The sequence below is a fragment of the Alligator sinensis genome, unplaced genomic scaffold (genome assembly GCF_000455745.1).
Source record: "Alligator sinensis unplaced genomic scaffold, ASM45574v1 scaffold388_2, whole genome shotgun sequence".
Classification (NCBI taxonomy): domain Eukaryota; kingdom Metazoa; phylum Chordata; order Crocodylia; family Alligatoridae; genus Alligator; species Alligator sinensis.
The window spans coordinates 1,298,048-1,309,594 of NW_005842102.1; the positions used below are offsets into that span (position 1 = coordinate 1,298,048).

The 11,547-nt window shown below is 48.8% G+C and overlaps 1 protein-coding gene across 9 annotated transcripts in view; it reads left to right on the forward strand.

The window, feature by feature from the left end:
• Positions 1-11,547, forward strand: part of USP20 (ubiquitin specific peptidase 20) — a 30,221-nt gene extending 18,674 nt beyond the window's left edge. For 4 of the 9 annotated variants that reach the window (XM_014520284.2, XM_025204954.1, XM_025204951.1 and 1 more), the window contains exons 22-27: positions 442-523; positions 1,062-1,170; positions 1,557-1,659; positions 3,066-3,137; positions 4,456-4,640; positions 5,045-6,498. In XM_014520284.2, the coding sequence (XP_014375770.1) occupies positions 442-523; positions 1,062-1,170; positions 1,557-1,659; positions 3,066-3,137; positions 4,456-4,616 (527 nt within the window). In that variant the 3' untranslated portion in view covers positions 4,617-4,640; positions 5,045-6,498. Of the gene's footprint in view, positions 1-441; positions 524-1,061; positions 1,171-1,556; positions 1,660-3,065; positions 3,138-4,455; positions 4,641-5,044; positions 6,499-7,584; positions 7,862-7,903 lie in introns of those variants that run through there. The other 5 variants (XR_003094239.1, XR_003094237.1, XR_003094238.1 and 2 more) reach the window with 5 other exon arrangements.

Genomic DNA, 11,547 nt, shown 5'->3' on the forward strand with positions numbered 1-11,547 from the left:
CTGGCTGACGCACCCAAATGAGAAGCCCCATTGGTATTGCTAACAGAATGTATATGGCAGCAGAATCTACTTCATCGGCAGAGACTCCAGTGCACCTGGAGGCATGACCATTAGACTGTTGTGCTGCTGATCTGAGGCCCAGGGCGATACGTTTTATAGTATCTCGCATAGGCTGGCAAAGTCTCTGTTCTTGTGGGAACATTCAGATGTATTTATACATCTTCCCTGGAATGAAGAAATCTGTAAAAGCCCAATTGGCTCTGGGCAACAGAGGTGTGGATTCTGGAGCTGAGTCCCCTACCCAGGAAGTCCTGCCACCTCCTCTTCCTTGTCTTCTCTCTCTTACTAGTGGCAAGATGAGTGATGGCAATTGTTGCTTCTCCTGATCTGTTGTTTGTTGCGTAGGATCCGATTAACTCTTCCTCTCCCCACAATTTGCAGGCATCCCTCCCAATAAATATCATTACATTGATGACCTGGTTGTGATTCTGCCCCAGAACGTGTGGGAGTATCTCTATAACAGGTGAGGAAGGCTGCTTCTCTCTTCACCCCACAGTGCTTTGGCCTGGTCCAAGTTTTGTCCTGTTTGACATTTTCATAGTCATCCCAAACCTAAGTCTGGGATCTCCTGCTCCTGTCATTGGCCAAGATGTGATGCCTTCCTCTAATTCACCCAAACAGTTGTGCAATACTGGGCCTAGAGTAGTCGGACTCTCATTAATATCCATGGTGATCCACTTGCATCACAAATCCTGAGATATGATTGCCCTTTGTTCTGTAGTATGTAATGCAAGAGCCCCATAATCTAAAAGGCAAGTGAGCTCCGTTATGCTCTCTCAAGGGGCAGAAATGAGGGAATGTTCTTCTGATCCTCACCGTGTTAGACAGAGGGCAGACTGACAATTAAAATAGCCAGCTACAGCCACTTCCATTTCACGGGGTATAAAGAACAGTGACAGTATCTGACCCAGTCTCATCTAGCATTGGTTTGTAGGGTTCAAGGCCAGTAAGCTCCTCCATGGTGACACTCAGTGCCTCTTTCTTTCTCATCCTGTGCTCAGGTTTGGGGGTGGTCCTGCTGTCAATCATCTGTATGTCTGCTCCATATGCCAGGTGGAGATTGAAGCTCTGGCCAAACGCAGAAGGATTGAGATTGATACCTTCATTAAGGTGTGTGCGGAACAGAGCTAGGGGCAGCGACCAAGGGTTGGCTAGACCCGTTCTCCGTTAAGATTTTTTTTATGCTACTTCACAGTAGAAGAAATGATACTGTCACCCGGTCCCCAGAACGATATCTGCATTGTGGCATGGAGATTCATGTCAAAGTTCCTCTGTGCTAACAGTACGTGGAGCATTTAGGTCAGAACATAACATTCTGCGTAGTTGCATAGGGGCCTGAAGCTGGGGAGCAATCCTAGGCCTTCTGCTTGTTTAAAACAGGTTGTGAAGGCAGGTGGGGGCATCCTGAAGACTAGTGGGGTTTTCCTACTAATTGAAAAGTGTCCCCACAAGCCTCAACAATGATTAATTCCTCTGTCCCTGCTCCTTCTCCCCAGCTGAACAAGGCATTCCAGGCAGAGGAGTCTCCTAGTGTCATCTACTGCATCAGCATGCAATGGTTCCGGGAGTGGGAAGCCTTCGTCAAGGGGAAGGACAATGGTAAGAGCCTGGGGCTTCTGGTGCCCGATGAAGATGGGGCAATGCATGTGGCTAAACTTGTCTGATCACGTTTCCTTTTCTTCTGTAAGCAACATACTTCGCTGTTGTCAATTTTTGGCTGGGCAAAGTTTGGTCGGCAAAGAATGGCAGTTTCATCTTCCCCCAGCTATATTCAGGCCAGTCCCTAAAGAACGCAAGGACAGAGCTGATTTATAAGAGGAGTGTTTCTAGCTAGGGGAACGGGTTAAATCTGGCTGAAAAAAAACAGTGCCTGAGATATGGCGATAGGGCAAAGCACACTGAAATGATGCTTCTGCACCACAGACCATGGGATTCAAGTTGTTTATGGTTTCTTCGTCTGACAAAGCCAAGGAGAAAGCGTAGAGAGGATCTTGTTTCCTGTGATTATTAGCATGCACCACTTCTTATAAAGGTTGCAGCTATAATTTGGAGCAGCCTGCACTTGTGTCCCACTACTAAATTGCACTGACGATTCATTGCTTCTGATCCAATTTCCCCTGCTTTGACTGCTAGACTATGTTGCTTTCTGCCCACCATCCTTCGTACTCTCATCTAGTATGTATTGGTTTCCTTTAGCCCTCCAAGCGAGACAGAATTGGAGGTGCCAGGCAGCCAGAGGCCCCCTGCTGAAGGCAACTGTGCTGATTTTTGCACTGCTCACCTATAAGTATAGGGGTGAGATGAGGGCTGGGGTGGAACCTAAGTTGAGTGTAGCGCACTGAGCATATGGTCATCAGATCTCCTTCACTTCACAGCTTTCTATGGCAAAAATGGTGCCAGTTCTGTCTAGGTCGGCAGTAGCCACACTTCACCAGCCCTTGTTGCACTGCTTCCTCACGTGGTGGAGCGGAGCATCTCTCTGCCTTTGGAGTATCTGGACTGTAGCAGTCCAGACAGAGTCCCCTGGTGCGGCTGCTCCCCTATGGGTTTTTTCCTCTTCCCTACAACCCTACATTCCCCTGCTTATTTATGAAGTTCAGGGTCTCGTTGCTGACTGAGACTGCTGCCCTAGCTGCAGTGTTTGTGATCTGTGTTTGCTTTCTCTTTTAATACCTTCCTCTACAATTGGTGCCTTTTCCATCTGATAGCATGGTCTTAATGCACACAGTGTTCGTGTTACGTGTCCTACTTTATCTCAGGAGCTCTCATGTGATCACTCCCCTAGACATCAGGTGGTGTCAGCCACTTGACAAAACACCTTTGAATGTGATAACCATCTCATGTGAGCAAAAGCTCTTTGCTTGTTAGCCCAGATGCTGGTGTGATTTTTCACCGGAAAAGGTCCTCTTCTACTTGCCTGACCCCAGCTCTGCTTCCAGCTGCTTAGGGCAGCAGCTGAGGCAGGTAGAGTACAGCTCTCTGATCCATGTCTCTCTTTCTTACAGAGCCTCCCGGACCAATTGACAACACCAAGATTGCTCTCACGAAAGCAGGTGGCCATGTGCAGGTGAAGCAGGGTAAGGCATGTGCTCAAGCCCCCTCCACCCTGGCCCTCCCTTACTACTGCTGCATGGGCTGCTGGCATACATGCCTTTACTTGGTAGCACTGGTCCTGGTAGTTATGGAGAACATCCTCTATCCATTTCTGTTATTGCCTCTCTGTCTCTGCTCATTGCAAAGCAAGATGGATCATCCCTGTGGCAACCCCCCCATACTAACTTCTCTCCCTCACCCTTTAGTCCTGCTCTTTCCCATCTCCCTATGAATGTATCACTGGCATCTCTGACTCCATCTGAGGCCTACAGATCCCCTCATTCCTCTCGCTGACTCCATTTCCACACCCAGCTCCACTGTCCTTTCTCTCTACCCAGGTGTGCAGCTTCTGTCTGGTCTTGCTTGTCATTTCCCTTTACGCAATATCCTGGCTGTGGTCCAGCCTCACACAGAATCCTATTGCTTGCTCTTCTCCATTGCAGCTGCTAAAAGCTTCATCCACCCCTGGATTGTTTTCCACTTCAGCTACTGCTGCCTCATCTGTCTGCAAGTTGTCGAGCCTGCCTCCCTCATGCAGGAAATACTGACACAAAAACCTCCTTGCTCTCTTGCTGCTCTGATCATTTCACCTGCCCCTCTGCATCCTCGCACGGCTTCCCCTCATCTTCTGCATCAAATCCAAACTCTTCTCCCCAGCTTCACAACCCTGCATATCTGTTCCCTTCCCCTGCCTGTGAGCTACACACCTCTCCTGAATCTCCTAGATAAATCTCTGCTGCCTCCATCTCTGTCCATGCTGGATGGAAAACAGTCCTTTTTGGTTAAGGCTGTAGATGTGATGTGTGCCCTGTCACATGTGGGGAGCATAGCACTTCAGGGGGAAATACTGATGTTTGTCCTCTACAGCTGCTCCTTGCCTGTGGGCAGCAAGAAAGGTTGCAGCTTTTGTTGGGATCAAGCAGAGTTGTTGGCTCATTTGCCAGCAAAACAATGCACATGACTGCTTAGTGGGAAGAGAAGGGTATGAGGTAGTCAGCTGACATTTAGGTTTTCCTGCTTAGCAATGTGCACACTGCACAACCACTTGGTGACTGGCTTATGCATTGAACTGGGGTAGCGTATTTGCAGGTATACTTCATGTCCAGCTGAAGGAGCTGAATGTCACATTTTCATCAGCTTCAGCAGTCCCAGTGACTTGTCCAAGTAGGGAGAAAATCCCCTTTAAGCCCCAAGTGCCAGCCTCCAAACAGCAACACCACTTCCCACCCTCTAGCACTCACTCTGCATAGACATAAACCAAGATCTTGTCATATTTTGTGGTTTTGCCACTGTGTTTTCCAGGAGCAGATTACGGGCAAATTTCGGAGGAGACATGGATTTATTTAAGCACAGTGTATGGCGGGGGCCCCGAGATTGCCATCCGACAGAACATAGCACAGGTCCAGGAGCCAGAGAGCCTGCACGGGGAGCAGAAGATTGAGGCAGAGACTCGGGCCGGATGAGTTGCACTGGACTGTGGGGCAAAGGTATGTCATGAGTCTGTGATGATGGCACTGTGTGTATGGAAAGCAGATCCCTGGCTCAGCCCTTGCAGTAAGAGTAGACATCTCTCCAGCTGTTGGTTACTCTGGAGTGTGCAGACCCCCTTTGATTCCCGTGAGGACAGGCTTTCTCCATTATCTTCACACACCACAGTGTAAGGCCTCTTGCAGGTTATGCATGGGCTCGACTACATAGGGATGTGTCTGGGCAGCAAAGCCTTGCCATCATTCAGCTCCTGTCCAGCACCAGTGGATAAACTGAGGAGGGAAAGTTGTATCTGTACAGAACTTGGGTAGGGAGAAGTTGGACCTGCACTCTCCTCCCCCTTTGGCTCCTCATAAGAGACCTGTAGCTTTGGTCAGTGAGTTGAATCTCTGCTTCTTTTCAGGCAGCACTTGGCTCCCCTGCTTTTCTCCTTAGGAGCTATTCTGAGCACTTTTTGGAACTCGGATGTATAAAGAGGAACCTTGTTTCTATTCACCACAGTGATGTTACAACTTGAGAACTGACTGGCTGGGAACTGCTGAAAGCCACGAGGGCTCTGGGACGTTGCTGTTTTAGCGGTGCACAGGTGACACACGTGGCCTTCCCATTTTGTTCTTGCTCTGATTGTTGCATCTCCAATCACAGCTGAGAAACCTACTTGAGAGGGGCTGGTTTCTCTTAGTCAGCCACATGGTCATGGTTCATTACAATTTCTGAGCTGCCTACATCTGAGCTTATCTGTGCTCAGCGCGTTCTTGGAGAGCAAAGCTGGAAGACCAGTAGCACCTTCCCATTGTGCCACTTGCTCTAAACTTCCCAACAGCCTTGTAGATGTGGACCCGGCTCTCCAAGTTCCAAGCGCACGGGACTGCGTTATGTGAATGGCTTCAAACCCAAGGTATGAAATGGTCAGGCTCCACTAGAGAGAGCTGCTAAGGTTGGATGCTAGGCAGGCCCCAAGGCTCCTCATTTGGCCTATATGAGTTTTCCTCCCCAGCCTCTACTTCTCCCAACAGCATTCTCAGAAGGACCCTGCTGCGCAGCCTTACCCTGGCTCCCCGTTCATAAGCTGAAAGGCCCACAGAGGTGGGGAAGAAGCTCCGAGCCAATCGTGCGCACAGAGCCAAGTGTCAAAAGGTGGCATGTGGAAATGTCCTTCTGTGTGTTGGACCACGGAGACTCCCATCTCACTGGAGAGGCGCCTGGCTGAGCAGTCCTCAGGCTGCTGGAGCAGCCTCTATAAAACAAGCTGCCTTTGGCACAAAAGCACCCACACTCAAATTAGCAATTTAGCACTCACACTGCAGCGCTGAGTTTGTTCTCGCTTTTTAATGCAGGTCTTGTTCACGTAGAGGCTCATTTGACAGACAGAAATACCTCGCCCTCTAATCTGCTGCTGGGAATACAGCCAGGCAGTGGTGGGCCTTAGTGAGCAGAGGGCAGGGAGGGGGATGAGCAGATGGGCAAACACAGCTTTCCTTGACTAAGCTTCCCTTGAGAATTACCTGTTTGTGGAGGCCCCTCTAAGCTAGTAAGGGGGCTACAGAAACCAGAGTGACTTTGGGAAGGGCTTTGCAAGGCTTGGCTGAGACTGAGCGACTAAGGCACAGTGAAGCTGCCAAGGCTGATGTAGACCACTCTGCCTTGTGCCTGGACAGTCTCCTGGGATGTCTCGTTGGAGAACCAAGCTGCATGCTCACAGGGATGGGGAAACTCAACCAATTCACTGCATCAGTCTGGGCATGTTGCAGCCTGGCTCTGGCGCAGGGTTGTGACTGCCTGGACACACTTAGGAAACTCGGGTGGCAGGGGCTGCTCTTTGTCTCCTTGTAGGGGAAGGGAGGGGGGAGGGGAGGCCGGGGGGGGGGGTTCCGGGGGAGGTGTTTCTGAAATGAAAATGTGGCCTTCAAACTTTTGTAAACTAAACGCTTCAGGTTCTTAAAGACAACTCTGTAAATGGTTCAAGATGTTTCTTTTATTGTCCGTCTCATTTATCCGGATCCTTGTACATATCCAGCCAGGCAGCAGGAGGAGACTGGGTCGGAGAATGAGCCACTGTTGGGATTTCCCAGTGTTTTAAGCTCTCTTTGTTAGTTGCTACGGAGCCTCTAGGGCTGCATGTTGCTGTGTTGTGTCTGTGTCGTCTGGAGGATGCTGTACAGATTCTAACAACACTCCTGTGCTCAAGTACTTTACTCTGTGCCGAGACTGTGTTACAATAAATGCACTTGCATTCAAAAAGTTGCAGGACTGCTGGTTGAGGTGGGAGGGGAGCAAGGCCTGGGGTTTGTGCAGCTGCATGCAGCTGAAGGTGATGGGGAGAGGCCAGGAGAGCCCTGTCACTGCTACCTGCTTCTAAACAGCAGCAGGCAATGGCATTCCCAATGCGACCCATGAGTCACAACAGCATTTGGAGCCTGTTGTCTACAGTGATGATGCTCTTTCATGGTCCTAGTCAAGCAGACACTTGTGCCTTTTCACACTAACTTGGAACCGCTTCCTAGAAAAGCCCTTCAGATTAATGATCACGTGTATTCGCTAAAATAGACTGGGAGCACATCAGCTGATGTCTGCTTTCGCAGACCGTCTTATCAGCTGGAAATCTGCTTGCTCATTGGCAAGGCCAGGACAGACAGCATGCTGTTTACATCCAAGTGCTTGAACTCAGGAAGTGCTTGCAGGTCCTAAAGGTAGAGGAGAACCCTACTGACTTGTAGGATGACCGGAGAAGCTGCTCAAGGCAGCCTGAATGGGAAAGGTTGTTTACACCTGCTTGCGTTTGTAAATGCCTGTCCGAGCCAGGCAGAACCATAGGGAAAGTCTGCTGAGCTTAAGGTCTTGGACTCTGCCACTCTCTCTGTAAAGGTAATACATACACTACGGAGAGGGGATGGTGGCAGGATTCTGGCCTGGAAAAACTCCACCTCTCTCCCCATTTTATAGATGGGGAACTACAGGACTGCTAAGCTGTCTGTACAGTGCTTCTCAGCCCCACCTACCAACCCAGAGTCAAGTGCAAGGTGTTCCAAACTGTTCCAGGCAGTGGTGGTAGAGTGAGAATTTGCTGAACATCTGAGCGTCTCCAAAGCAAGTGCTTTCAGAACTGCCCGACAGCTCCCACGTCACGCCTTTTGGGCCTTAGAAACAGACCAAGGTAGCAAGATTTGGCCAAAATAAAAATAATAATTCCACCCATATGCTACATCCTGTGCAGAGGTTTGTCTTGCTGATCATTACAGCAGAAATGTGTGATCCATTTCAGGACAAGTGCCAGTTCATGATACAAATGCCACTGCAGTAGACATCTTTTGGAACGCACCCATTTGGCATTAGGAGGAGGTAGTCCCTGGAACTGGTGATGGAAGCCCTGTGACTGCATACCTTAAAGCAACCTTGCCAGGGTGAAAAGACAGGCACCGTTACAAACAGTGAAAGCCAGACAGCATCTTGCAAGAAGGCAGTGTCCGACTGCGGTACTGCTGATGATGCAAAGACCATTGTAAGACTGCTCAGCAAGAGGAGCCCCGAAGCTGGCAGTCACTGCTTTCCTGTTAACATATGCAGGAGACTGCTTCTTCAGCTGAACTCAGCAAAACCAGTGGTTGAAATCATAAATTGAGTCCAGTCAACTGGGCCAGTCCTACAAGTGAAGTATTGAGCTGTAAATATGTCACTCAGATAAATGCTGCAGGAGCTAGTGTTGGCAGGTTTTAAGGTGAAGGACACACGAGAACTGCTGAGCAGCATGGCTCGGAGCTGGACAGCGTGTTCAGAGCCTGAGCCTTCCACTCTTTCCAAGGGCACAGAAATGCCTCTGTACTTGGCAGCAGGGCACACGGTGCTGTGCAAAGCTGACCGTGTAAACGTGTTGCTTTAAAAGCAGGGACCCGTCTCCTGGGATCATCTGAAGACACTTCAAAATTGATCTGATATTCCCTAGCTGTCAGTAGCTCCAAGGAACTGATCCCCAGCCACATAACCGGGGAAACTCTAAGCCATCTCCTTATACAGACCCATGTGGGGACTGTATAGTTGCTCACCTGGCTCACTGTAACCAGCTGATCTCATAGTCTTGTGCTAGTGAGCAGGGTTCAAGACAACCCAGGATCTGGCCTTCAGTGAGATTGCAGGAAGCCCTGTGCTGAGGCCAGGCTGTTGCAAACTTAAGCCGAAACTTTAAACTGACTCAGAACAGTCCAACTGCTGCACTGGCTTGAGGAAAATTGTGTTTCCCAATAATGATGTGTGAGGGTGGGGGTGGGTATGTCTTGCTTTCAGGTAACATGCACATACAGCTCTTGTTCCTGTCATTGTAAGCCATCCTCAAACCCCCAGCTAGAAAAACTCTAGGGACCACAGCAACTGCAGAAGAGCTCGTACCGTTGCAGAAGACAAGCAAGCACATCTGTCCCGTCACCTCCCCCCACCCAGGGCCACAAATGTCCTTTTAAGAGATTTATATATTGTCTAGACAAAAAGCTCTGCTGCAGTGTCAAAACCTTAATTGTAGCAGACACCTTTGGCCCTTCCACTGTCTGCTTACAACCCCAAAGCCCTGCTGCACTTCCAGACCTGACCTTACAGCTGGTATTGCTCAAATCATCTGCATTTGGTAGCCCATCATTTTCTGGTGCCTGCTTAGACCATCCCAGCCAGCTCTAGAGCAGCTGGCTGCACAACACCTTATTTATCTATTTATTCCTTGCTACATCTCGACTCTCCTAATGGTCTCTTCATGTTCATTTTTTTTTTGCTGGTCCCCCTCTATCCTTTTTTCCTACCCATTATAGCCAAACCTTTCATTAAAAGCTCAGTCTGTTAAGACATGATCTTTCTCCCCTTGGATCCAAGGCAGGCATTACACACTTTAACAAACAAGCTCAATTTACAGGCCCTTTGCTGACAGCTACTGAGACCATGGACACTGCATATCTTCTTCCCCGTTTGGATGACAAGTACAAATTCTCACCAACATTCGGTGCCCTGTCTGGTGATTTGCATGCTGTGAATAAGAGATAAGCCTTAAATACAAGCAACTCTCACTTACTGCTCTACTTGCTGCTTAGCTTTGGCTCGGTGCCTTTTAGCTATTTGTTCAGAGGCTCCATTTCTATTCTGAAGCTGGCACAGATGATTAAAGGAGTCTCCAGGTGGAGCTATGACCACCCACCCTTTCCTGGTGTTATCCATATACTGGACTTGGAGGACAGAAACCACATGCACCTGATCCTTGCATTTTTTTTTTTCCTATCCTAACCTCTCTCTTCCTCTACTGGCTGATAATTCATTGTTCAAGGGCTGCATCATAAATAATGCTGCTCTGCTCTGGTTGCCCTTGGTGCCTTGCTGCGACTGAACTGTTGCACCTCTAAAAAATGACACTGGATTTTAGAAAACTGCTTTGTGCAGTTGCTCTACTCTCCCCTCCTCCACGGATGAACCAGACACCACTCGGTGTCCATCTGATTTGAGCCGGTCCTAACTGCAAAATCTCTTGGCTCCCAGAATAGCCTGTTTTCAACGTACAGGGCATACAGGTGATTGTCTTGCCAAGTCAGCCAGAAGCTAGTCATGTCCTCGGTGCAGGATGGTGCGTTCACCTTGAGAGGAGCAGCTGATTGAATTTATGAAGAGAGGGATAAGGAACAAAAAAAGGTTTCAGGCTGGTGCCTTCCAGCCAAAATAGTCATTTTTAAAGTAGACAGTTGATCAGGATTAGCACTGAAAGGTCAGTAGGGTGAGTCCAGAAGTTTATCGAGCTAGGACATGTCCCTTTCATTAGCCAGCAGATGGCAGCATTCACATCATCCAGAAACAGGCACCGCCATGTATCTCTAACCATCAGGTACAACTATTTATTGGCCGCTTCAACTCCATGATTAGGGAAGATTTTTTCACCTCAGGCTGCCTGCTAATCCTCCCTACTTCTGACTATCCAGACAGGGCCACAGATTATGCTACCGTCTGGTTAAAATCTTTTTAAAGGTTTCAAGACTACAGCTCTGAAGCACAGGAAGAGACAGTTTCTTGATGGAGAAACTCCTAAGGGAAACCAGCAACCCAGTAGCTAAAAGACACTTTCCCAGTTGGCAGTAGCTGATCTTGTCTTTGAAAATAAACTGAGAGGAAGGTGCACTCTACACACACAAACACACTTCCATTTTCAATAGGTAAGGCCCTACAAAAGGACTCCAAGAAAGCTGAGCCGGCAGATTCAAGAGGTGCTTGCAGGGTACACATACTGAACTCTGCTCCTGCACACACATGGCAGTAGTCCTCGCGTGACCGCTCCCTGCCGTTCTGCACACGTCTGCCTTTCTTAGTTGGCAGGAGAGATGGATGTGCTTTGACAGCAGCATTTTTTTTTCAGTTATACAGAAGGGGCTTCCACTTTTACCCTCCACTTGCATCTCATTCCTTACACACCATCCAGATTCAGAAGACAGTGAGGATCAGTTCTATCAGCCATCTAACCTGCACATGGCTGGCGTGAAAGAAATCTGCTGCGATTCATACGCACAAGGTGGCAGAGTGGAAAATGCTCTGACAACCCTGGCCTGTACAGATGTTTGAGAGACTCATCTTGCAGTCTTAATAGGTCTGGGATTGCACTTCCAAAGATTTTTAGGAAAAAGATGCCTTAAACTGCAGAAGAGAGGGCAGGGTGGCACCTTAGAGATTAACCGATTATTCAAACTAACATGGCTAATCGCCTCCACTCTGCAAACCGCACGCTGATGTGAGTTTCCTTCGGAGCCCTCTTACTTGAGCATCCTTCCAGGTCCCATTCCACAAGCCCCTTGCGTATGAAAACTTACCGTATTTTTTTGCGTACAACATGCACTTTTCTCCCCAAAACCAGTTGCTGGAAGTTTAAGTATGCATTATATACAGCTCCTGCCAGAT